This window comes from Desmodus rotundus, chromosome 5 (assembly GCF_022682495.2).
Source record: "Desmodus rotundus isolate HL8 chromosome 5, HLdesRot8A.1, whole genome shotgun sequence".
Taxonomy (NCBI): Eukaryota; Metazoa; Chordata; class Mammalia; order Chiroptera; family Phyllostomidae; genus Desmodus; species Desmodus rotundus.
In genome coordinates, this window is record NC_071391.1 from 154,818,869 (window position 1) to 154,843,470 (window position 24,602).

General features: G+C 58.7%; 1 protein-coding gene across 4 annotated transcripts in view; it reads right to left on the bottom strand.

The window, feature by feature from the left end:
• The window catches only part of KLHL29 (kelch like family member 29), a 284,614-nt gene that overhangs the window by 6,059 nt on the left and 253,953 nt on the right, over positions 1 to 24,602 (bottom strand). For all 4 annotated transcript variants that reach the window (XM_053925110.1, XM_024552500.3, XM_053925109.1 and 1 more), the window contains 6 exons: positions 13,401 to 13,539; positions 4,664 to 4,866; positions 3,192 to 3,451; positions 2,478 to 2,676; positions 2,156 to 2,338; positions 1,769 to 1,949 (listed from right to left, as the gene is read on the bottom strand). In XM_053925110.1, the coding sequence (XP_053781085.1) occupies positions 1,769 to 1,949; positions 2,156 to 2,338; positions 2,478 to 2,676; positions 3,192 to 3,451; positions 4,664 to 4,866; positions 13,401 to 13,539 (1,165 nt within the window). The remainder of the gene's footprint in view (positions 1 to 1,768; positions 1,950 to 2,155; positions 2,339 to 2,477; positions 2,677 to 3,191; positions 3,452 to 4,663; positions 4,867 to 13,400; positions 13,540 to 24,602) is intronic.

Genomic DNA, 24,602 nt, shown 5'->3' on the forward strand with positions numbered 1-24,602 from the left:
GGGGCTCAGGGCCCCTCACGGCACCCTGTTGTCCTGGGCTGCTCCCCCATCTCCTGGGTCCCAGGGTGGCCTTGTCACTACCATGGAAAGCTGGAACTGACTGCCCCTGGGCCTTGGAGAACTGTCCCAGGCCCAAGGGGAGTGGGACTCATCCCCCTCTTGGCGTACTGGATCCTCAAGCAAATCCCTGTATCTACCAACACGTGTAAGTTTGCAAAATGAGCAATCAGCATTTTAGGAGATTAAAAATAGCTGACAAAAGCAAGACAGGGTGACAGATCCAGCTCCGTTTACTCCCACCTAGAAGACGTCTCTCATTTCCTGTGTTTATTTTGGGGTGACAAACGAGGGGCAGGGGCGCTCCTGGGAGGCGTGGGTGAGCCGGCCACGCAGGGGGTCCTGCCGGAGGCTGTCGGCTCAGGCCTGCCCCAGGCTCAACGGCAGTGTTAGGGTTCTTACACTCACACGTGGATTCCCCATTATCTCCAAATCAGCCTGACAATCATACGTGATGGAGCCGTGTCTGGGCTCCACGTGGGGAGTGAAAAGCTCGTGGTGCACAGACCCAGCCTGTCTCTCTCTGAAGCCGTCTTTGCTGTCACATTTGTCAACTGCCCAATTAGCCACCAAGGGAAAAGTACAAATTGAGGGGTATGTGTGGCTCCATAGGCAACAAGCTGTCACATGGGGAGATGTGCTTTCTGTGGCAGCTGTGACGTGGGCGGGCAGGTGGGCCAGGGTGTGGGAAGGACGTGGGAAAGGGCTCCGGTGATCTGGGCTGGAACTCGGGGCCAACTCATCACCCTCTGGGGCACTGTTTTCCCAAAGGCAGGATGGCGCCAGAGCCTCCGCCCATTCTGCTGCCTCCTCGCCTGCCTACACCTGACTCCCCCGCGTGCTGCCTAATTTTAAATGGCCCAAGGAAGCCAGCCTGGGACCTCCAGCAGAGGGCGGGCTGATCCTCGAGGTTCTGGCCCCACTGGCTTACATCCCCTTCTGGAGAATTCTAGATGGTTGGCCAGATCTGTGTGCAGTGGTCCTCCCCCGTGTCACAGGCAGATTTCTGGGTATGTGCGGGATGAAGGAATTTCCTGGTGTGTAACTGCCCACCTGATGGGACACAACAGTCTAGCTGTCAGCATGGTGTACATTTGGGCCATTGGTGCAGCCTCGCCCTAAATCCCGGTGGGTCTCTGGGCCGCTGCTCGCAGCCCCAGTGCGTTTTGACTGCCAGGCCAGGCCAGCAAGCCCATCCTGTGCCTTCCCACCCCTGGGTCTCATGTCTCCGGCTTGTCTGACACCTGAATGGGCTGTGGGGACAAGAGTGTCCCATGGGCCCTGGCTGGTGTGACTCAATGGATTGAGCACGGGCTGTGAACCAAAGGGTCAGTGGTTGGATTCCCAGGTAGGGCACATGCCTGGGTTTCAGGCCAGGTCCCCAGTAAGGGGCACGTGAGAGGCAACCACACATTGATGTTTCTCTCCCTCTCTTTCTCCCTTCCTTCCCCTCTTAAAAATAAATAAATAAAATATTTTAAAAAAAGGAAAAGAAAAGAGTGTCCCACGGCAGTGACTGGGCAGCTGTCGCCCTCCTACCTCACTCTCCCAGCCCTCTCACTCGGTTGTGTGTGAAGAGCCGGGACTACCACCGTACAAACGTCCAGCCTCTAGGCGTCTCGGCTGGGGGGTGTTGGGAAGGAGGAACAGAGAGACGCTGGCTTTCAGTGAACGTCAGAAGCTGTCCCGGTTATGACTGTGGCCCCATTACCTCTCCACGTGGTCCACGTTGCCTGCCACGCCCAGTCCCCCGAGGGTGTAGATCTTCCCGTCGTAGACAAGGCTGTTGTGCCGGCAGCGGGGGACCGTCATTCTGGAGACGAGGTTCCAGTTATCGAGCAGGGACATGTAGCACCAGACGTCGGCCAGCGTCACCCCCGATTCCATCCCACCTGTAGCAGGATGGGAGGGCCAGAGCGCAGGCAGGTGAGGAAGCGCCCAGTGGCCAGGTGGCCCCGCCCCAGGGTCAGGAGGAGAAGTGTCACTTTCAACGCAGACACTCCTTCCTGGGCCTTGGCCTTTCTCGGCCTGGACATGTGTGGACAGGTCCCCTCGGGAAGCCCGTGCCCAGTCCCCAGCCAGCCCCGAGGGGCCTCACCTGAGAGGTAGATGTTGTCCCCAGCACTCACTACACTGAAGAACTCGCGGTCGTAGAAAGGCAGTGAGGCCAAGGGGTACCACTTGTTGTTCTGTGGGTTCCAGCAGGTGACGGCCACCAGGGAGCGCTGGGTCATCCCCACCATCTGACGGCCCCCGACCAGGACAATGACTTCAGCCACACCTGCAGGGCACAGATGGGCATCCTTGGCACACACCCCGGCACTTCAGCGTCTGTACCTGGTGCCTCTGGAGGACCACCCAGAGTTGGGCTGACCCCTTGACGCCTGCATTTGGGGGGTTCGGACAACATCCCTCAATACCTGCTGAGAGGCGAGGCCGGGTTCGGGGCGTCTGCATCTCCTGGCGGGCGTGGGGCAGCATGTGGTAGCGTTTGGCCTCGTTGACCAGGTCCCGGCATGCTTCTGACGACTTGATCAGCTCCTCGTTGTCCACCACGTTGAGCAGGTAGCTGGGGTGGATGAAGGGGAGGCGGACCACTGCCAGGAGCTCCGCTGCGTACTGTAGGGTCAAGGAGACAGGGAAGCTTCTGAGGTCATGCCGATGGAGCCCCGTCTTGTGGCTCGTATTGGGACTGCGTGACGTGGATAATTCAGTCTGTCTTTGGCTTTGGGAGTACAGCCCCTCCGCTCACCCAGCCTGGACAGAGATACACAGAGCTCCCAGCAGCTAGAGGCGAGGGGAGGGAGCAATGGAGAAATCTGGCCTGCTGCAACTGACCCTAGGGTGGACCACCATTTGTGGGGCTCCTCCTGCTGCGACTGAGCTCCCTGGAGCTCTGGGGTGCCCTCGTTCCTGCAGGGCCCTGATGCTGTCCACTGGACCCTGTGGCCTCCTGGTCAGCGTGGGTCCCCTGCAGGTGGAATGCCAGCCCTGGGGAGTTGTGCTGACTGAGTTCTCATCTCCCATCCCTCCCTTCACCTGTCTGCTGCCTAGGGGAGCAGTTCCTGCCTCCCCATACCCAGGCCTAGGGAAGACGGAGAAGGGGTGGGCCGGAAAGGAGGGGGTGGCCTTACCTGTGCGCGGGAGGCAGGGTCCTTCTTGATCCACTTGATAACGGTCTCGTACACCAGCTCCTCGGCCTTGGTGTTGAGGCTGTCGTTGGAGATGTAGGCGATGAAGTCCTCCTTGGAGATGCCGAGAATCTCCTCCTGGGCTGCCACCTCGGGGAAGATCTGCAGCGCGAAGGCCTTGGCCATGTGGTAGAGCTCGCCGCACTGCATGGCCTCGGCCATGGCCAGCACCCCCAGGCAGTTGCTGGCCGTCAGCTGCTTCTCTGGGGGCGAGAGCACGTGACCACTGACCAGAGGGCCCTGGGAGGGGCACGCCTGTTCCTGTTGCCTGTCACTCTGGAGCCCTCTCTGAGCCCCTGTCCTTGTGACCTGCCTGCAGCGTCCAGTGTCCCCAGAAGCCCATGGCCTGGATTTTTTCCTGCCCCATCTCATGCCTCAGAGCCTGTGTCTGCTCTTGCAAGTCCCAGCAGAAGGCTGTGAGGTGTGGAGCATCCTCACTGCCTGGGGGCCATGGGGTAGAAGGTAGGGGTCACATGCTAGAGGCTTATGGTGTCTTCCACAAGTGTGACGGGCACGTGTGGGGTCACAGACTCCTACTCTAGAGTCATGGGTGCCTAACACTCCACACATGCCCACCCCTATCTCCCAGGGGCCTCTCAGCTTCACGACCCACCCCCCTCCCCGCCGACCTCTGGATGGGGTCCATCTGGACAGCTCTACTGAGATCCCACTAATGGGTATTCTAGCCTAGAATTGCCTGGGTCCCAGGATACTTCGGGATCCTGACTCTGAAGCTGTGGTTCCTGACCCTTCTAGATTGCTCTGCTCCCCCAGGGTCACATCTCAGGCTCCTGGCCTAGGCTCGGCCCCTAGTTCTCTCTCTGCACTTCATGCCCAGGCCATGGATTGTTGGGACTTATCCATACCCCACCCTCTCCCTACTCTCCCCCCCACAGGGCAGCTCCAGACCGTAGGCTACGTGTGTGCCCTGGGCTGGGGGCCTGCTGGAAGCCCTGACACTCAGATTTCCGCCCCGGACTGCAGGTCTCAGTGTCCATGGGACCAGCCCCAGTCCACACATCCAGACCTGGGTGGTCATCTGGTGTGGCGCAGCTCTGACCCACATTCGAGGGAGGGAGTGTGCAGCTGCTTTGTCCAGTGTTGGGAGGACAGGGCTGTGAAGCCAGGCTCATGTCCCTGTGAATGGACCATTCACACAACCCTCGTGGTCCATCCATCCTCACAATACTGGCTGGTCATGGGGAAGCAACGCAGAGGACCCCTCTGCCCGTGCCGGCGAGTGAAGTCTTTGCACTCGGCATTCGGAATTACCATCTTCAAACTGTGTGGTGAACTCCAGTGTCACCTGCAGTGGGGGTGTGCACGCAGCCCTCCCCTCTAAATCCTTGCTGTCTTTGGATTTTCCCCACACCTGCCCTACGCCCCCAGGAGCCAGACGTGCTCCCCGGGCTCACCCAGAAAGGACACGCAGACTTTGCAGAAGGTGTGGAACTGGAACTTGCTGGCCGCCTCCAGCAGGGTCTTGGCGTTGGCCGAGTCGATGACCAGGGAGCCCGTGTACACGAACTCCAGCAGCAGCTCCAGGACGTCCGCCTGCAGGTTGGACAGGACCAGCTCCAGCTTCTCCCGGCCGCTCTGGCTGCCGTCTTGCACCGACCTAGGCACAGAGACCAGGGTGTCCTTGCCTGCCACCCTGGAGCCAGGGTGCCGCCTCCTCACAGGGCTACGTCTCCCTGCACACCTCGGTCACGCCCTTCCCTTTAGGACTCAAGGGACACGGCAATGACACACCTGAACCTAACAACCTGACATGGGATCTGAAAGAGAAGATTCTGACCAGAGACGCCCAAAAAGAACAGAAAACCCTGCTTTCCACTACTTGGCATGTCCATGCAAAAAAGGATGCAAATCAAAAAGCATGAGCTGTGGATGGGGACGAGGACCAGGACTGGCCTCAAAGGGAAACAATACGGTTCAGCCCCGCTACTGGCCCGGCGTCTCCGCCAAACGAGGCCAGCAGGTCCCGGGCCTAGGAGATTCTCCAGCGTGACTGAGGCTCCCAACCGGCTGTGCTCACAGCCAGTCCAGAGACTTCCTTGAATGCCCCAAAGACTGAGGGCCCCAAGCCGTCCCGGAATGCTGACTCCAACCCACCTCTTTCCAAAAACATATTGTTCCCTTTTAGGCATGGAAAGGAAGCCCTTCATGACATTGCTTTGAAACCGAGGACGAGACGAGACAGACGGACAGAATGGTTAGAGCTGGGAGGAGGGGGAGGGGGAACAACCAAGGACTTCCGCCACAGACAGCCAGCAGCCATGACCTGGGACCTGGCCCGGGGCGGGGCCCTCCTGCCACATGGAACACGGGGTCAGAGGTCAGAGTGGCCTGCGTGTAGAGTGTGCGTCGGGCTTGTGAATTGGGGGGAGCGGGGGAGGGACACAGATATATAAGTATGCTTATATCTGGTGTCTACAGAAATACAAAACCATCGCAAAGGCTCCTAAGGCCTGGCAGCCACACCCTAAAGCTGGACCTGGAAGGAAACAGATAAGATGAAGCAAAAACCACACCGAGACAGAAGTGACCAGGAGGAAAAATGCCCGGAGCATCAAGAGTCAGGAGGCAGGTGTCTCAGAGGCGATCGGCAGGCACCCCGTCTTGGCCGCTCTGACCGGCCCTGCTTCTCTCACCGAGCCTGGTTCTGCCCGGGTTGGGTCCAGCCATGGTCCTGGGAAATGACCTCTGCATCCCCCCCACTCCTGAGCGGGCCAGGGGCCAAGGCTCTGGTGCCTGGTCCCTGGGTGCCCCTGTGGCTGACAGTAGGGTGTGCAGGTGTCGGGCGAGTGAGCAGGCTAGCCGGAGATCGAGGCCACTTCTGTGGGAGCAGGGAGCTAGGGGACCTGGATGCCACAGCTGTGTCCCTGATAGGCGGGCAGCCTTGACCTCTCTGGCCCTCAGGCTCCTTTTCTGCAACACAAGACGACTGAACTGGGTGAGGTCTGAAGTCCCAAGGGGGGCTGACATGACAGAGGTTGGATAACGTCCTTTCCACAAGACTCCACTCTGCTCCACAGTACCTGAAATGCCACCACTAGGGCAACACAGATCTGACCTGGCCGGGGGCAGGTGCGGCTGCTACCCTGCTGCCTGGGCGAGGGCCCCTCAGACGGGCTCACTGACCAGGGGCCCGAAGGGCCATTCTGCCTCCCAGCCCTGGGCAGCCCTGGGCCGCAGAGAGGGGAAGGCACTGCTAAACAGAGCCTGGGCAGAGCCCCTTCTCAAACCCACAGATATGTGGTGTGACTTTTAAAGTGACAACACACTCAGCCTGCTGTCGGGGTGCATGTCCATGCTTGGATGACTTGGCTAAATATAAAGAGCTCATTCATTATATGATCACCTAAAATTACAGAAATCCTAAACACCCCAGGCCTCTGGGGCCATCTGGTCAACCTCTTGGTGTAAGTCTTTGTGGCCTCTGCCGTCGCTCCTACCTGCCCTTCTCTGGCCTGTCCTCATGCCCTTCATGCTCTGCAGAGGCCACACTGGGCCACAGCCAGGGCCAGGCAGACGAGGCTGCAGTGGGACTGCTTGCCTCCTCCCAGGGCCCCAGACGCTGCCGTCTGCACCTCTGGCCAGCCCTCCTGTCTCCCACGGGTCCTCAGGGGAGGAGCTCAGACTCGGTGAGCAGTCGAGGTGGGACTTCGGGATGCACCCCCACATTCGAACACACACACATGCTGAAATGCACGTGATCCTGAGAACCCAGAGTCACCAGTGAGGAGGGGAGTCAAGCACAGGGGAGGCCTGTGGAGCCCTTGGCCCCAAGTGAGTGATGAGCAGGACGGGACCAGTGTGGGGAGACTCTTGTCTTGCCCAGAGTCTGAGCCAGGGAGGGGGCTGGGGACAATGTGGTGCCCGTGAGGCTGGGGAGCACAGGGACTGCATGGGGAGGCAGCCAGGGCGTTGGCCGGTGCTGTCCGGTGTCAGACCAGACCACTGTCCCTATGACCTAGAGCTGTGGCTCTGCTCCTCCAGACACCCCAGTGGGGGCACCCATGGAGAGGAGGGGGCCACTGGGTAAAAGATCTGGGGAGAAGCTGGGGGCTGCTGGGACCAGGTGCCAGACGCTGGGAGCTGCGTGGGCACTCTGCTTGGCCGCAGAGGAATACCCGGGGACATGATGGACTCTGTCAGGTGCCTGAGTTCAAGACCTGCAGGAGGTGAGGCCCTGGACAGTGGGACCTCATGCGGCTTGCCTGCACATGTGTGCTTCCCCTCCACATAGATGACTAGGTGCAGCCCAGCCAGCTGTGGGGGCTGAGGGAGGCAGAGGTCGCCCTTTGTCCATGACCGTCAGACTGCCTTGGAACTGAACCTCAGAGCTCCTAGGGCTCCTCCCTCTGAGTGGGGAGACTCTGAGAGGCACTACCACGGATGGGTGGCCCTGGTCACCAGTGGGGGCTGTGTTCTCCATAGATCATCATCTGTCCCTGTCCTAAGCTGGATCTTGGGGTCCAGTGGCCTGTTCTACTCAGCCCCATGGAGCAGCTGAGCTGCTGCTGGGCAGTTGGGGCCATGGCACCACCTCAGTGGGAGGTGGAGCAGGGCAGGAAAGGGCAACGATGGACTTGCCGGGATGGGACTGTGACCCTCACCCTTGGCCATGGACCCATGGGAGTGAGCGGCAGCCCACACAGGGCCCCTGGGCTCCGTCAGAACACTATAACTTCCTGGGGTCACCTTCTCCCAAAAGGGGGTGTGGCCTGGGGAGAGACCAGGGGCTGGGACACAGCAAGCCTGGGTCTACGGTTGAGCCGGGAATGCCTCGTCCCAAGTAGCAGAATGTCTGACATTCTACCGTTAGCAGTTCTGTCACCCGGGATGAGAACTGCCTTCCCCAGCCTTCTGGACCGAGGCCTCCTCGTCTGCCCCTCACCCACCTCAGGGATCAGATGTTTTCAGTTTGCTAGTCAGGTCTGGAAAAATGCAAGGGAACTCTGGGGCAGTGGTGGGTGGGGCACACGCCAATCTCCCTGGGTCCCGAGGACTGTCGCAGCTCATGCAGGCTCTGGCCCACCCATGATGACTTGGCGGAGGCCTGGCTCACCTCATTCTGCCAGCATCTGGACGTGTGAGTCTCTCCTTCTGTTATCTGGTCTTCCAGACACACCTGTCTATTTCACTAGGAACGGGGCAGACTGCCACCCACAAATGCCCGACTTCGCCAGGAAGGAGGGGAGAGGCGTATGACTAGTGTGTTTAAGTCTAGCGGGCGTCCCTACATCCGGGATGTGTGCTCCTCGGGTCCTTTCTGCTTCCCCTGGAGAGGGGGGAGGATGAGAAGCCCAGAGCCCTACGGGGGGTTTGTGAAACCATCTTGGACAAGTCAGCGTGTCCATTCATTTCACTCTCTATGAATGGAGACTCTAGCTCAAATGCGTTGTTGGCTCCAGCCGGCTTTGTGATTTGGGAGGCAGAGGGCCAGGGCGCTGTCCTATTTGGTGTGACGAGGAGGTCTCTCTGGGCCTGCACATTTCCTTGCTCACCCGGACCTGGGAGCGTGTTCAGAAGTGCTGGCAGGGAGGGTGGTGCCTCTGTTGCCTCCAAAGACAAAGAGTCCCCTGTCCCCTCTGATGGGGCCTGCAGCCTGTCGGGCCACTGAGTGCAGCCAATGCCTGCTGTGTCCCCAAATGTCCTCGAGAGCTCCTCAGTACCTGGGAGTAGGCAAAGGGACTTCTCTCCCCCAGGGCCTGCTCACTGGAGTCCAGAGGTAGCTCTGGACTTGGGAGGCTGGACCCCAGGACCCCATTTGGTCTAGCCTGCTCGCGATGTCCTCCCTCCTTCCCAAAGCCTGAGGCTCTCCTCCGCTGAGTCCCACTGGGGTTTCTCTTGTGGCACAGGTGTTACGCAGCGCCAGGCTTCATGCCATCCAACGACAAAGCCACGGCTCCTTCCGCAGGGTTTTCACCCCTGATTGTCACAGGGACTCGACCGGGCTACAAAGGGATGGGGGGTCGGGCCAGCACCCTCAGTGCGGGCTCTGAGCTCCCTGACAGCCACGTGTGCTCTCCTCCAAGGCTTCCTCAGCCTCCAGGCCGGACTCTGGGGGACTTGGCCCCCCTGCAGGTGTGGGAATGAGTGCCTGTGACTTAGGTACCTGTCTCAGGTAGCTACCTGGGGCAGATCCTGTGGCCAGTTATAAGTGTTTCTAATGGATACACATGCACACACATGCGCGCACACACACACTCTCCACATCCCTTTTCCTTGCACGCCTGTCCACAGCGTCAGCCCTGAGAGCTCACTTTCCTTCCTCGCAGCCTTTGTACATGAATGAACACTATACTCTGCTCTCCTCTGGATTAGCCACGGATGGCGAGAGCATGGGCCACAGACTCAGGCTTCTGCACGAATCCCAGATCTGCTGGGCATGTCAACGTCTCTGGGCCTCCGTTTCCTCATCTGTAACTCAGGGATGCTCATGGTCCTGCCCCTCGGCTTAGTGGGCGGATTCCCAGGGTGTCATGAGACATCTCTACAAGCCTCCTGGGGTCTGGTCTTGCCCCCGTCAGAGGAAGATGAGTTGGGACTAAATGGGGGAAGGCTAAGGAGAAGAAGTGTCTGCAGCCTCAGCAAAGGCAAGAACGCATGTGAAGAGAGGACATGTGGACAACGTGGGGGTTGGCCTGGAGCCTGGCCATGGAGAACAGGGCCTCTAGGCAGCTGAGCTGAGGGGAATCTGGCCGCTGGTTGGGAGAGGATGCCCTGGGACCCACTCTCCGGCTCGCAGTCTGATTATTGTGTTCATGAAACATACATCTGACCATGGCACCCCCAAGCCTAAAACAGAGCCCATGATGCTGTGCCTGTCCCTGATGTGGGCCTGTCCCTGTGCAGGCCTCCTTCCCTCCGTGCTCAGCTTGAACTTGGCATTGCAGCAGCAGCGAGTCTGCGAGTCTGCGAGTCTGCTGCTGTCCTTGGCCTCACACTTGCTCCTCTCCCATCTGCCCCACTGTCTTCCTGGCCAGCCCTATTCTTGGTTCAAAACCCACAGCAGACACCACCTCTTCCTGGGGGCCCCCGGGGTGCCCCTCTCCCCCTAGAACTGGCACTTGGCCTGTGAGCCTCTGAATCTCCTTGTCTGCATCTTCCTGACCCTGCTTGTCAGTTTCTCCCCCACTAGACTGGGGACTCTCTGACGGCAGAGCCCCCGTCTTGCCTGGTATTTCATGGGGGACCTGGGACCCAGGAGAGGGCTGCTTGTGTGCTGGGTGAAGGGTAGCGAATGACGTGGTGTCCCTGTGTCTGACCTGTGGCTCCTGGTGAGGTACCCTCCCAGGGGATGGGTTGGTGACCATGTCACCCACCCCAGGCTGGGGGTGGCAAGGACTCTGTTCTGAGCCTCCAGGCCTGGGCGTCCCGGGGCAACCGGGGGTGGGTCACTTGTCCCCAACAGTGTTCACTAAGACCCTCAGGAAGGTAAGGACCAGGGCATTGGCTACCCACTCCCTCTGCCTCCATTCGTGCAGCTGCCTGGGGTTCAGTGGGCAGGGCCCCATCTCTCCCACTGGGCATTCTGGCTGCTACACTTTCAGTCTCCAGGGTCACAGGGTCGAGGAGATGGCAATGATGGCAACGACACCAGCTGCTCCCTGACCTCTCAGAATGTGGAATTCTCCAGGACTTTCTGCGGCCGGAAAGGAAATCCTCCTCAGAGAGTCTGCGCTCCTCCCAACACAGGGAGTTTGCAGCAGCTATCAGCACAGGTGGTGACGGGTGCCCGTGGTGAGGACGAGGGAAATGAAACTTAAAACGGCTACAATTTCACATCTTAATCTTCAAGCGCAGTCGCTCCTCTGGGCTCTGCTTCGGCCTCCTCTCCTTCCTGAGGGGCCCTCCTGTCTCCCCAGACCTCAGGCCTCTCTGGGCTCCATCCACTACACTGCATACCGGGCCTCTCTACTTGCTTGTGCTGCAGGCTGCTGACACGTGACCTGCTGAACACTCAGCTCATGTCTTCCCCCCGCTGCCTTGACCCTGGTCCGTGGATCTGCCCCCAGTGACCTCATCCCTCTCATGTCCTGGCGCCTGTACTTGGGAAGCCTCTCCAGGGTCGGTCCTCCCACCCCCTTACTGTCACCCTGGAAGGAAACCTGGACATCGTTGGGACCAGCCTCCTGTTTTACAAACGAGAAAACCCAAGGCCTGAGAGAGAGGATGTGACGTGACTGGGGTCATGGGGCAAGTGACAGAGTCAGGTGTAGAACCCAGGTCTCCTAGCTCCCAAGGGGGTGTCCTCTCTCCTCCAGTGACTGCCTCTTAGCCCCAGCGCCCATCCTATTCGGTTAGGGTCATGGAGGCACATCCCACATTCTCCCACCTTCAGGTGGGCACCCATTCCCCACAGTTCCTGATGGCCCCTATAAGCCCAGGGGGTCAGGACCTGTCTGCCCATCCCAGCCCAGGTCCCACCCATCTCTGGGAAGGCCATTGCTCCCTCCCCAATGCTCATGACTGTCTCTACCCTCAATTTTTCATTCCTTGCCTAGAACATTTAAGGACATTCCAGAACATTCCACGCAACCCATCCCTTGCCTGGAATGTTGTTTATCCTTCTTTTTGGCCTGTCCAAGAAGCCTGCACTGCTTTGGGTTTCCACCTAGCGCTGCCCTCTTTCTCTGTTGTGTGTGAGAGTTTGGCTTCACATGTAAGGTCTCTGAAGACAGTCAAGGGCTCCTGTGCTCCTCTCGCCCCCATCTTCCTAGCCCAGGGCTGGGCCGCTGCTCAGTACCAACCTGCCCCTGCAGCCTGCCCCCTCTGTGGAGTCCAGCTGGCCTGGAGCAGGGACCAAGGCCCTAGGGTGCCACATCTGCAATTCAGCAGCTAGGCGCCGTCACTGTCAGTTCCAGAATTTGCCAAGAGTGGAAGCAGGAAGACCTCCCTTGACCTGAAGAAGCCGCCAGGCACGTCCCTTCACCCCAGAGCTCAGGCCCCTGACCCCTGGGCTCGGACAGAGAGAACCTAAGCAGTGGGGGTGGGAGACCCAAGCTGTCCATGAGACTGGAAGTCACAAAGAGCCTGCCCCTTTCCGCACGGCCGGGGCCAGCGCGGCTGGGCAGGGCTCTGCACGCCGGGCAGCTCCGCTCTAATGAAAGGACACAACGGAGTGGAAAGGAGGTGCCAGCCAGTGTGCCGTCCTGAAACAAAACACAGTTGCTCTGGGATTAGTCGGCAAGTCCAAACACAGCATTGGGGAGCAAGCGGAGGTCCTGTCCTCCCACGCTGAGCACTGTCCCGGCTCAGCGTCCGCCCCGGAGAGGCTGCAAGGCAAAATGAGCAGCGGCATTAATCTGCGGATGGGTGAGAGAAATAGGAGTGTTGCCCTGGGCTGGCCCCTCGGCCGCTCTCCCTCACTAAGGAGCTGGAAGGTGGCGCCTGACTTCTTTGCGAGGGTATGAAGCAGACATTAAAAAAAATCAACGTAATGGAAAAAAAAAAAAGATGCTCATGCACCATTAAGACTCATTCCGGCAGAACTAGCCGGGGCAGAGGGCGGTGGGGCGGGAGCGGACGCCAAGAGAGACCGTGTTTAGGACACAGCTGGTCTGGGCTGGGACAGCGCCGGCTTGGCTTGGGACACACGTGTGGAGACATGCAGCGGGGATGAGGCTTCGGCTACACATCTCTCCCCGATGCGGGCTGCGAAAAAGCGGCCCCTTGGGCGCCTCGTGCCCCCTGGCAGGGGCTGGTGTGGTCGATGTGCTTTCCTGGCATTAAGTTCACTATCGACAGCAGGGACGATGGTGCCGGGCACCCTGTGCTGGCCCAGTGGTGGCAGTGTGCAGCAGTCCCTCAACATGGAGTCCACAGGCCTCCTAATCTCAGGCAGGGCTTGTGAGCCACTGAGGACGCAGGCTCCTCAGGGTCGGGCAGGAGGGGGTTGGTCTACTGCGGGCAGAGGCCCCTGGTGACCAGCAAGGGCTGCGTGGGGTGGGCGGGGGCAGTGGCTGCTCCACGGCTGCGTGTGAGAGGGTGCTGGGGGCGGGGGGTGGGGGGGCAGAGATGGCTACTGGCTCTGTGACAGGGAGTCACACTCCAGGAACCTGCAAGAGAGGGGAGGAGAAAAGCGACACAAAAGCGTCCTACAAAGGAACAGACCCGACCACAGCTGGAAGGAAGGCAAACCTTTGAATCAGGTCCTTGAAATACAAGCTGCAGGAAGCTAGAACATTTTGGTGGACTTCAAACTCTCTGCCTTCAACAACAATTTTCAGGTCTGTAAAGGCTTTCGCTCTGCGCTGCTGGTTCAACTCCTTCAACATTTCTGCAGAACAGAGAAGACAGACAGGGCCAGGTTCCCATTAAGAGGTTTTTTTTTAAAAATTAAAAAAATTTTTTTTTCAAGAAGTAGAGAAATAGGAAAATATTTGATACTTTCTTGGCAAGACTGGCTCAACACCGACAGTCAAAGGAAGTCACAAACAATGCGTCAACAAGCGGCAACTGGGAGGGGCCACAGAACCGAAGGAACCACAACTTTCAAAAGCAAAACAAAAACAAAAACAAAAACCAAACAAAGAAAACCAAACCCAAACAAAACAAACACAATAAAAATCCAACCCAGAAATTGAAAGGTCCGGGGAAAAGAGTCCCATAGTGACAATTGGAAACACAGAGAATACGTTATCACAGACGACTAAAAACTGCTATATCTCTACGGAACAAGTTCTTCAATGCCAATGAGTGCCGATGTGTTTGATACCAGGTAAAGCATGGCATAGTGATGCAAGATGGGCTGGATATGGTTCGAAGGAATAAAAACCACAGAACCTGCAAAAACAGCATCTCTTCTGTTAGACACTCACAGCCAGGCTGGGGAGAGCTGCTTGGGGAGGGGTCTTCAAAGGGAAGGGTGGAGTGGGGAGCACTTCCTTCCATTTCAGACTTGGGGGCTGCTGGGGGAAGTAAGCCAGGAACAGGGACCCGGCTGTAGTACCTCCTCCCTCATGCCAGCTCATTCAGGACTCCCACCCTCACCTGGGGCTTCAGCAGGGGGTGGAGAGGCTTACAGCCCCAGCAGGTCCCGGGCAGTGGCCTCTGGGCCTTCCCACCCTGCTGCACACCTACCTTTGCCTGTGTCGTGGCCACCTGGGGCTGGCACAGAGAACGCCCCAGGCCCACGGGCTCCGAACCTGAGGTTGTCAGAAGTTTCTCCCAGACCCATCTCCAGGCTCAGACGGGGGAAGGAGGAGAGCCTAACTACTACGCTGCTTAGTTTATATGAACTCTTTCATTTGCAAAAGTTAAGGCCTTTGGAGGACCCCGCTCCCTCAAGCCTCGCCTGCCTGCCTCTAGACAGAGGCCTGCCCTTAGCACTGCTGGTGGCTGGACATCAAAGGCCCAGATCTGGGGACCAGAATGACCCAGACTGTTGTGAGGTGGGTTATGTCATTTGGCAGGTGAATGGGAGAGGGTGGTCTGCAACACTGAGCCCTGCCCGCCAAGTCCCCCAGGGTCACCCCAGCCCTCCAGGTCTACGCTGCACCCTGGCTGGTGTTCTGAAACTGCCCTCCTGTGTGCCCTGCTCCAGCCTGACTACTCCCCTCTGTCCACATGGGCCAAGCAGGTGTCAGCTCCTGCCAAGAGGCCCCGCTGAGACCAGCACTGCTTCCGATACCTGGATGCCCCGGGAGAGGGCCCTGCACTCCCTGAGCCTCTGTTTGTACATCTGTGAAGTGGGCTCGCAGGTCCCTGCTCTGATTCCAGGGGTGGTGAACATCAGACGCTCAGGGACGGGAGGGGCCTGTGGACTCTGCAGCCAGGCAGGCCTGACTCTGCTGAGGACCATGGAAGACGGTGAGGGGGAGTCCTGGAGCACACCCCAGACAGGGGGACTGGGGTGAGTGGGCAATGGCAAATCACTGACCCCCACCATCCCTGCATGGGGCCAGCCTGAAGTGGCAGCGGGTCTGTGAGTTGGGGGACCACTGGCTGAGGTCCCAGGGGGCTGCCCACAGTTGTAGTCAGACCAGCAGCTGGGCATGCGGCCTGAATGGAGGGCGTGGAGGTGCCGGCGGGGCACGTGCAGGGGAGCAAAGGCCTGGGGCGGTGGGGCTGCGAGGGTTGGGCCAGCAGGGTCAGATCTCCAGAACCTTTTGAGGGGATTCACACGAACCTTCTGGGTACCGGGGAGCCGCCAAGGACTCTGCACAGGGAGTGACAACGTTAGATCTGGGTGTCAGACAAGTCCGTGTGACAGCCACGTGACAGGCAGGCTGGGAGTGATGTGTGGAGGCAGGACCCTGCGAGAGCCTGGGCTCTGCCTCCCAGCCGCCGCCTGAGTTTGGGAAGGTCAATCCGTGTCCCAGTTGGCCACGGCCCTGGCATGCAGGATGAGCCCAACGAGCACGTGGTAGGCTCACCGTTACTGCTGACCGTAGTGATGGCTCCGTAATCCAAGAGAGAATGGACAAAGGCCTGAACGCTGAGTCACAGAAGGACAGAGAAAGGTGAGCATGTAGGCAGTGGATGCACGCCACAGCCTTCAGTGCTGGAGGGGACATGGAGGGGGGAGGCGTGAGGGCCACTTCAGGTTTCTGGAGGGACATCGGGAAGGGAGGGGGTGATGAGTTTAGTTTTGGGGTCGGGGCTAGAGCCTGTGGGACACAGGGGTTGGAGGGAGACGTGCAGGGGGGTGCAGGAGGCAGCGGTGGGCACCTGCCGCAGGAGCACGAGGCCTGGGTGCGGAGAGGCTGGGCATGCAGGGAGAGCCTGCAGGGCCAGGCGGGGTTAAGGCTGAGCAGCTGTGCTCACACACCAGCTCTCCAAACAGCTACCAGCCGAATTTACTCCCGAACCATGAGCCAGGTGGGTGATGTCATCTTTTGAGTGAAGCAGTGTGGGGTGGGGAGAGAGGTCTGGGCTGGAATCCCAAAGACCTGGATGCTGGTTCTCATTCCAGTTTTGCCACTAATTGGCTATGTGACCCTGGGCACGTTGCTCCAGCTTTTGGGGCCTCAGTTCCCTCAAGTACCAAGGACATCTGCTCCGCTGCCCCCTGGTTGCCACATTGCCATGAGTGACAGAGGCGGCCCGCGTGCCTGCTGAGTTAACCATGCTCAGGGAGCCAGGAAAGCACAGAGGCACCCACAATGCCACTGCCGCTGGGTCCAGAGCATTCCAGGCGTTTGGGAACATTTCACTTCTGAACCAAGGCCCCAGCGAGGATGACACCCCAGCCCCAGCCCCAGCAGCAGTGCCTCCTTCCAGGGAGTCCGGGAGGATGGGGAGGGGCTCGGAGATCCAGGTCCCGGGAATTGCAGGCGCTGTCTGCTCCCACTCTGAGGAAGTCTGGGTTTAACAGCTGGGCAGGATTATTTGGTTTCAGAAGAATGTTTCAGTTTACGGAAGTGCTCACAGGGGATTCCCTTGCACAGCAGGGTCCCAAACGCATTCCCAATGTTGATCAGTCAGTATGTGCTTACTGCCTGCCCCCTGAGGGCCTGGCCCAAGAGGTGGTGTTTTGGCACTCATGACCCAGTATCCACGGGAGGGAGCCGACACCAGCTCAGGGAGGGCATCAGCTGCCCTCCTGCCCACCCCCTGCCTCGGCAAAGGGCAACCCTTAATGTCATAGGGCCTTGGTGGACTGTGGGCTCCGGGGGAAGCCTTCCCACCAGCCCCCAGTGGTCTGCAGGCCGGGAGCGGAGCCTGACCCGCACTGGGTCATCAGAGTGGACTCCAGCAGCGTCCAGCACCCTGGGGAATTTGGCTGCCTCAGGTTTGTGGAGGAAGGGGGTACCTGGAGACCTGCTGAGCCTCCTGGGCCTCCGCGGGGCTGGGCTCCACCACCCCCAGCCCCCTGCCCATGGGAGAGAAGCCTTGGCCACAGAAGCTGGCCCCTCTCTGTTGGCCGGCATTCTGGTCTTTGAGTGGTCTTTTCCAAGTGTGATGTCCCTCTTGTGTCTGCGAACCACGAGGACACCCTTGCTTGCCCACACAAGCGCTGCCCTCTGCCCTTGGGCTTACCCTCCATAGGGATCCCCCACCCCCTGCCCCATTGACATGTGGGCATAAAGCACAGGCTGAATATGTCCCTAGGCCGACTGCTTGGCTCCTCCCCTCCCCCTCCCACACCGAGTCCACTCTCTTCTGGCCCTGTTCCTGCTGGCACCCTGTCTGGTCCCGCCACCCTCTTTCACCTGAGTCACTGTGGCTGCCTCCAAGGATGTCCCTTTGTTTCTGGCCTGTCCCCCTCCAAGCCACCTCCACACAGCAACCTGGCCATCAGTCCCTACTTAAATAAACCCTTCTAAAAAAAAAAACCCTTCTAGGCTGAGCAGGGAAAGCAAGGCCCCCTCTTCCCTGCCACACTGCAGTTCTCCACTCCAGGGCTGGCCCTTCCTTCACCCTCCACAGAAGCCTCACCTGGGCAGGCTGGCTCCCAGCCTTCACTCATCTCTCCTCCCCTCTGCCCAGATCTTTGCCTCCCTTCTTCTTCTGGCTAATTACCATTTATTCTTCAACACCGGTTAAGGTGTTATTAAGCCTCCCCATCCTCTGCCTCTTCGGCAGCCTCCCCTAGCCCCCGGGCTTACCTTTGGAGCATAGTATGTGCTGTAACAATTAACCTGCCTGCTGCACTTCACGATGTTTTATTTATATTTTTACCTTCAATACTTAGCACAGGGCCTGGCATATATACAGTGTCTGTGGTAGATTGCAGCCCCTCCCACCAAGGGGTGGAGTTCATCCCCCCACCCTTTGAATTTTGACTGGCCCTGTGACTTGCTTTGGACCCTAGAATATGATCGAAAGGACAGCGTGTGAGTGGGAGTCACAGCCTCAGGAGGCTTGGCTGGCTTTTGCTCCTTCTCTTGGGACCCCTGCCACTACCACCACCCAAACAAGCCTGGACTAGTCTGCGGGAGGCTGAGACCTCGTGGAGCAGAGATGAGGCGTCCCAGGTGAGCACTTACCCCAGCCGGTCCCAGCCCCAGTATCCGCTGGGCCCGACCCTCACTGCAGACTGCAGCCACAGCCTAAACGCGTGGTTGTTTTGAGCCACCGCGTCGCAGAGCTGTTTGGCTGCGCAGCCAGAGCCGCTGGCACGGAAAGCATGAATAAAGGGCAGACTCCCGCGCTCAGGGAGCGTTCTGTGTCGGTTTCTCCTTCTCTCGTTCCGGTGGAAGCTAATCATCATTATTACTTTTAACTGTGGTCCATTTTGCCTTCTTAACCGTTTTCACGTGTTCAGTTCAGGAGTTAAGCACATTTCCACTGCTGTGCAATCAGTTTCCAGAAGTATTTTTATCGTGCAAAACCGAAACTCTGTACCCATGAAACCCAACCCCCACCGCCATCCCCCTCTCTCCGCCATTCTATTTTCTGTCTCTCTGAATCCAGCCGCTCCAGGCTCTGCATCACGTCTGCGGAGTCACGCGGTGCTTGTCTTATTGTAACTGGCTGACGTCGCGGAGCATGACATCCTCGCGCCTCGCCCGTGTCGTAGAGTCTGTCACAGTTTCCTCCCTCTTTAAGGCTGAATATTATTCCACTGTAGGCGCGTGACACATTTTCTTTATCCAGTCATCTGTTCGTGGACGCCTGGGGTGCTTCCACCTTTTGGCTAATCTCAACACCCCGTTACAGACATCTCTGGATCCCCCTGATCTCAAACCCCAATGTGAGGGGTTAGGGTAAACCAGCTTCATGAGCCCGGTAGCCAGTGGCCTTGTAGGACACAGGGACACGGGGACGTGGTGGGGGGTCGGCCTGGGCCTGGGTACTTCCTTTAGAGGTGAGTGAGGCTACAAACAGAACCGAGGAAGGAGATGAAGTTGCAGCCAAACTTCTGCATATTTTTCACCAAACGACACGCGTTATTTGTCAGAGACTAATGGGCTCTTTCCAGTCGGGCTGGAAGGGCTGTCGGAGGCAGTAACAAAGAGGAAGCGGTGTCAGGTACGAAAAGGCAGCGGGCTTCAGTGGCTTCTCCGCAGAGAAGTCCATTAAATCAGGGCCCTGAGAAAGGTTGTGTGGCCAAATAATTTTTTTCAGAGCTCAAGTAAGAACCCAGCGAGGTGACAAATGCTCCCAAGTCCCATTGATATTTATGACACGCATTTGATAAAGGACCTCCAAAAATTATAAACTCAGAGCAGTTGTGAAATACACTGAGAAAGCCCAGCAGAGACTGTGTCACACTTGCCCTGAGGAAAACTCATCTGGAAGCAGAGGAGCTTGACGTGTGCGCCCTGTGGGGACAGATGGCGGCTTCTCGGTGGGGACACCGCGGGGCAGGGAGCACGAGGAGCAGACCGGCCTGGAGCTGAATGGTTCCTCCTCCTCCCCCAATTGATGGGATCATACACATCCCCCCCTTCTCCTTTGCTGCACCAGGCTCAGAACCGACTTTGAGGGCCGGCAGGGCTCCAGCTCCCAGATAAGATGGACTCAAACAACCTGTGCACCGTGCAACCAGCCTGGGTCGGGAGGGAGGGTCCCCTACTGGGAAGTCACACCAGCCCCCAGAATTCAGGGTGGGTTGGGGACCAGAGGCAGACATGTTCTTGGTGGTAAGAATAACTTCCCCAAAAGATGGCCCAACAGAACCATCTGAAGTGTTACAGCTGTGTGCAGCTGGATGGAGAGAACACAACATTCAAGCCCCCTCTAACTTCTGGAGACACCAGTGTTAATAAAACAGGGGTGACCCTACAATTTGTATGTCAATCTGTGGCTCTAAAGCGCCATTAAATCCACTGTCTAGGCCCTCCCTGGGAAGGGATTTGCCTAGTCTGTGCAGTTCCAGGGGCTTTGAGGAGCCCTGAATGGTCCTGCTGGGAAAGACTGACTGCCTCCGCACCCCCTTGAGTGCGGGTGCGGCCTGAAGCCCCGGGGCAACCCTGCGGAATAGGAGCCTTCACATGCGGTGGACAGAGGGAGATTCACCCAAACACGCGGATAATTGGTCACCCTCATTGACAGCTCTTGCCGTGTGTCACGGCAGAGTAGGAGTCAGAGAGAATGGTCTTTTGTGTGGAAAGAATGGAGGAGAGCAGGGGACAGAATGTGAGAACTCCAGCACCAGCTCAAGAAAGCTGTCCACAGGGTGGTCACTGCAGAGGTGGGGGCAGACCCCGGGCTGATCGGGGGAGGCCACTGGGCAAACCCAGAGGCTGCAGTTGGAGGGAAGTGCTAGTGGGTTGACACTAGCAGCTGCTCGTCCTTCCTGCCCCCAGTAAAGAAGCTGCCACCTGGCCCCGCCCCCTGCTTAGAGGATGCAGGTCAAGGGGATGCAGGTGCCTCCACGAAGCTGGGTTCTGCCTGCAGCATATTAGAGATATTGTCTCTTTCCATTGGAGGGTGGGCCCTTGGAAGGTGGTGGGTGGTTCTTGGCTGGGGGAATGGAGTCAAGAAGCCAGGACAGAGTTGGGGCTGAGAGAGAGAGAGAGAGAGAGAGAGAGAGAGAGAGAGACAGACAGACACACACACTCATGCACACATGCACAGAGAAACAGAGAGAGAGAGAGAGACACAGGGAGGAGGGGAGGGAGGGGGAGAGAGAGAGAGACAGACAGACCCAAGTTTAGCACCTTGGAGAGCTCCATGTGCCCAGGCTGAAGCCAGGAGGGCTCCAGAGAGGTTAGGGGGCCCTGAATGAAGCTGAGGGGTGGACATCCCCTCTCAGAGGCAGACTCTGAGATCCAGAGTTCTGGAAACTACAGGCCGCTTGTGTCCGTTTGGCCCATTCGTTTGTCCATTAAACAGGAGTTCATCTCCCGTGTGCTGGGCACTGGTGGGGTGCCGGGGACACACGTGAATGATGTTCATGGTCTCGTGGGGGACACACTAACTGTGACGCCAAGTGAGATGAGTTTACTGGGCAGGCCCTGGGCAGAGGGGTGTGGGGGAGGGACGGCTGCCTTGCTCAGCAGAGCACAGGGAAGTCCACAGGGGGGTGGGCTACGGGAACATCGAAGATAAGCAGGAGCTTGCCAGGACGGCTGGGGGGTGAGGTGTGAATGACGGGGACGTGTGTGTGCGTGTTGGAGTGTGTGGCGTGTGTATAAGGGTATGAATGTATGCTGTGTCTGTGGGCACGTATGTAACCATGTGTACAAGCGCATGTGTGTGCTGATTGGGTGGTGTGTGCGTGTGAGCAGCAGGGAGAGGAGCCCCGAAGAAAGGCAGGCCCCTGTCAGACTGTGAAAGAAACGCACCCGCAGGTGGCTTTCTCCCACAGGAGCCTGGGGGACACTGGTGGGTTTTACCGGAGAGAGGGACAGTCAGCTTCGTCTCTTCCACTTTAAGGGGCCGCTCAGAACCAACCCCGTGTCTCTCGTACTTCTCCCCCAGCTCTTGCCCACCATCAGGCACCCCCGTTTCTCCACTGCCCTCTGCTAGTCCACCCCATTCTGGTGCCCCTTCCCCAAATCCCCCAGGCACACAATCAACCAGCCAACCTATGTGCCTGCCGGGTGTCTGCACAGGGTAAGGCACTGGGCTGAGAGCTGGGGAGGAGAGGGGGCTGCAGAGGACAGCACATGAATCAATAGTTCTAAAGGATTTGTAAGAATTAGTGAACCGGAGCTGGGAGTACAATCCGCTCAGTTACCCAGGTAAAGAGGGAAGCGAAACAGAACCCCAGATGCTGGGGCTAATGGCAGCTCGGAGCTCTGCGAAGCCCATCGCAGGTGAGCATTCCCCGACAAGAGGGCTGGGTGAGGGGGAGGAGGAGCGATCCTGGGAGCCCGAGTGTGGGGGGGTGGAAAGGGAGGATAGGGACCCCTCTCTGTCCCACCTGTGCCCCCTACAGCCTCTCAGGAGGAGTGTCTCTCCTTGGCTGTCAGCCGCTGGGTCTGTCTGTGTCCTCCTCTCCCGCCATTCCGGAAAGCCCAGGTGTCATTTTAGATTTTCCTACTGCAAATGGCCTTTAACCATCATGCAAGTAATTGCCACGACTATTCTAGGAAGGTTAGCAAGTCCTGATAGGCAAAAAGAAGAAGACAGAGGGGCTGTGCCCTCCAGGTGATCAGGAGCCACCTGTCAGGTCAGAGGGTTAGCCAGGAGCCCAGGCATCCCACCCAGGGAGCAACTACAGCTGCCAGGGAGGAGCCAGGCCCTGGGCCTGCCCAGGTGGGCCCACCGTCTCCAGGCCCTCACCTACCGCCACTGTGTCCTGCACACCCGCCTGCCCTCACACCAGCCTGTGGAAGGGGCACCCAGGCCCAGTCCCAGGGGGTCCCTGGAAGGGTCAACAGGTGGTCTGTCCTGACATCCTCCATTCCTGTCCCCTTCGACTCTGCCTCCTGCCTTCCAGCTCAGGCCTCTCCCCTGCCAGTCCCTCACTGCTCCATGTGTGATATTTGCTGGCTGAATTCTGTCTCAGGCGAGACTGAGCTCTGGTGGGGTAGAGATGCCACCATTCATTCTGTGTCCCCAGAGCCCAGGGCAGCCTCTGGTACCCACAGGAGGGCTCCCAGGGTGGCCCCCAGGTGCTGGGCTCTGAGCAGCGACAGATGCGTCTGAGGCCCTGATGTAGGAAGGGCAGGCCTGTCTGGGCACACTGGCCATGCTCTGTGACCTCCTGGGTTGATTTTCCGGAAATGGGACCTGCCGTCATTTCAGCGGAGCTGCCGGAGTTGATGATACCCCTCTCCGCCCGGTCACTTCCCTACACCTCCTTAGACTGACAGTCTATTTTTCTTGAGAAGCTGAACCTATTAGACTCCATAATAAAGCCAGAGTACAGTGTTTACAAACTCTCATTGGAAGTCATTACCCAAGCGGAGCCAGGCTGCATGGGTGGGTCCGGGCCTGTGTCTTGGCTGCAGCCCTGGGCTGTAGGGTCCCTCTGCTCCGGGTGGACGTTGTGGCCACCTGCCACTGTGTTCAGAGGCTGACAGAGGGGGGCACGTGAGGCGGGTCTACCGCTTGCATGGACACCAAAGCTGAGAGGCCAAGCCCCTGTCCCCGCCCCCAGGCTGTGTTCAGCACGATCACCCTACCCCCTTGGAGCACGGCTGTGTGCAGGGAGACCAAAGTGACCCAGCTCTTCCGCTTTGTGCCCTCTCGAGCTTTCTTGGCTTGGTGTGCGATTATATGCATAGCAGGGGAGGGTTACTACCCAGGAGAGGGAGGGTGTGGTATGAGCGCAGACGGCCAGTACCCAGGCTGCTCTCCGCACAGCTGTTCCCTTCGTGGGGAACAGTCTCCTCTTCCATGTTCAGGAAACTTCCCTCCTATTCTGTCAGGCTGGGTTCCAATGCCACCCTCTGGCCCCACCGCACTGGGCTCACCCCTTGGACAAGGAGATTTCTCATCCATCAGGCCCTGGGGCTGTGGGCTGCTCCAGGGCAGGGGCCCAGAGCTGAGTGCCCGAGGGGAGGAGGAGGGTGTCTGCTGACGGAGAGAACGGCTGTGACCAAAGGGACAAGAAAACAGAGTTCCCCCAGGACTCAGGGGCGTGGATACACTGTGCTCTGGCCAGGCGTGGGGTCCCTGGCCCTTGGGTCTGCAGTGCCCCTGATGAAACAGAATCTCAGAGAGTTGGAGAGTCGTCATTGGCTTCATCCACTGCCTCCAGCCTGGGGCGGAGAGCTGGGGGAGGCCACTCAGGAGCTGTGTCTGCCACCCTGGGCTGGGCACTCCTGCCCAGCTCTGCCTCGGGGGCAAGTATGGCATCCATTTGGTTGCACAGACCCTTTTAGGAAAGGAAGCCATCTCCAGACCCCCTGGAGCTTCTACAGACCTACTGTGGTGGCCCAGGATGACTCTTTCTTGGGGTGCAGGTTGCCTCTGGTGGGTGGGGGTGAGGAGGTCTCAGTGGGATGGGAGGGTCTGGCTGGGTGCCTACAGCCCTATGTCCAGGGGACTGCACCAAGGCCCTGGGGCAGGCTGGGGAGAAGGGTCCCCCGGTGTAGCTCACCGGGGGCTTGGGAGGGTCTGCAAACCAAGCCATGGGCTTCCACAAGATTCTAGGAATGACCCCATGTGTTCCAGCAAAGTTGGATCTACAAAGGAGTGGGCTGGGCCACCTGCTGCCACCAGAGACGGCCCCCTGAGCTCCCTTCTGCCTTCTGAAGGTCCTTAAACCAACACTTACCCCCTCTGTTAGCCCCTGTGGGCTGTGCCTGTGTCCGCTTAGCAAGACCTGTGTTACCCACCCTGAGCGGCATCTGTTAATATGACGCACCTGCACAATGGGAGTAGGTGGGAGCTTGCCATTCTCTGGTGGGGAGGGGCTGAGGAGGGGAAGCTCCGGGCTTTGGGCACTGCTCAGAAAAGCTCTCAAGAGCAAGCCTGGGTCTGTCTGTCTCCGTGCCCGAATGCCTGGTATAGCTTCTGGCCCCAAACAGGTTTCAGGTAATGCGCAAATGAGGG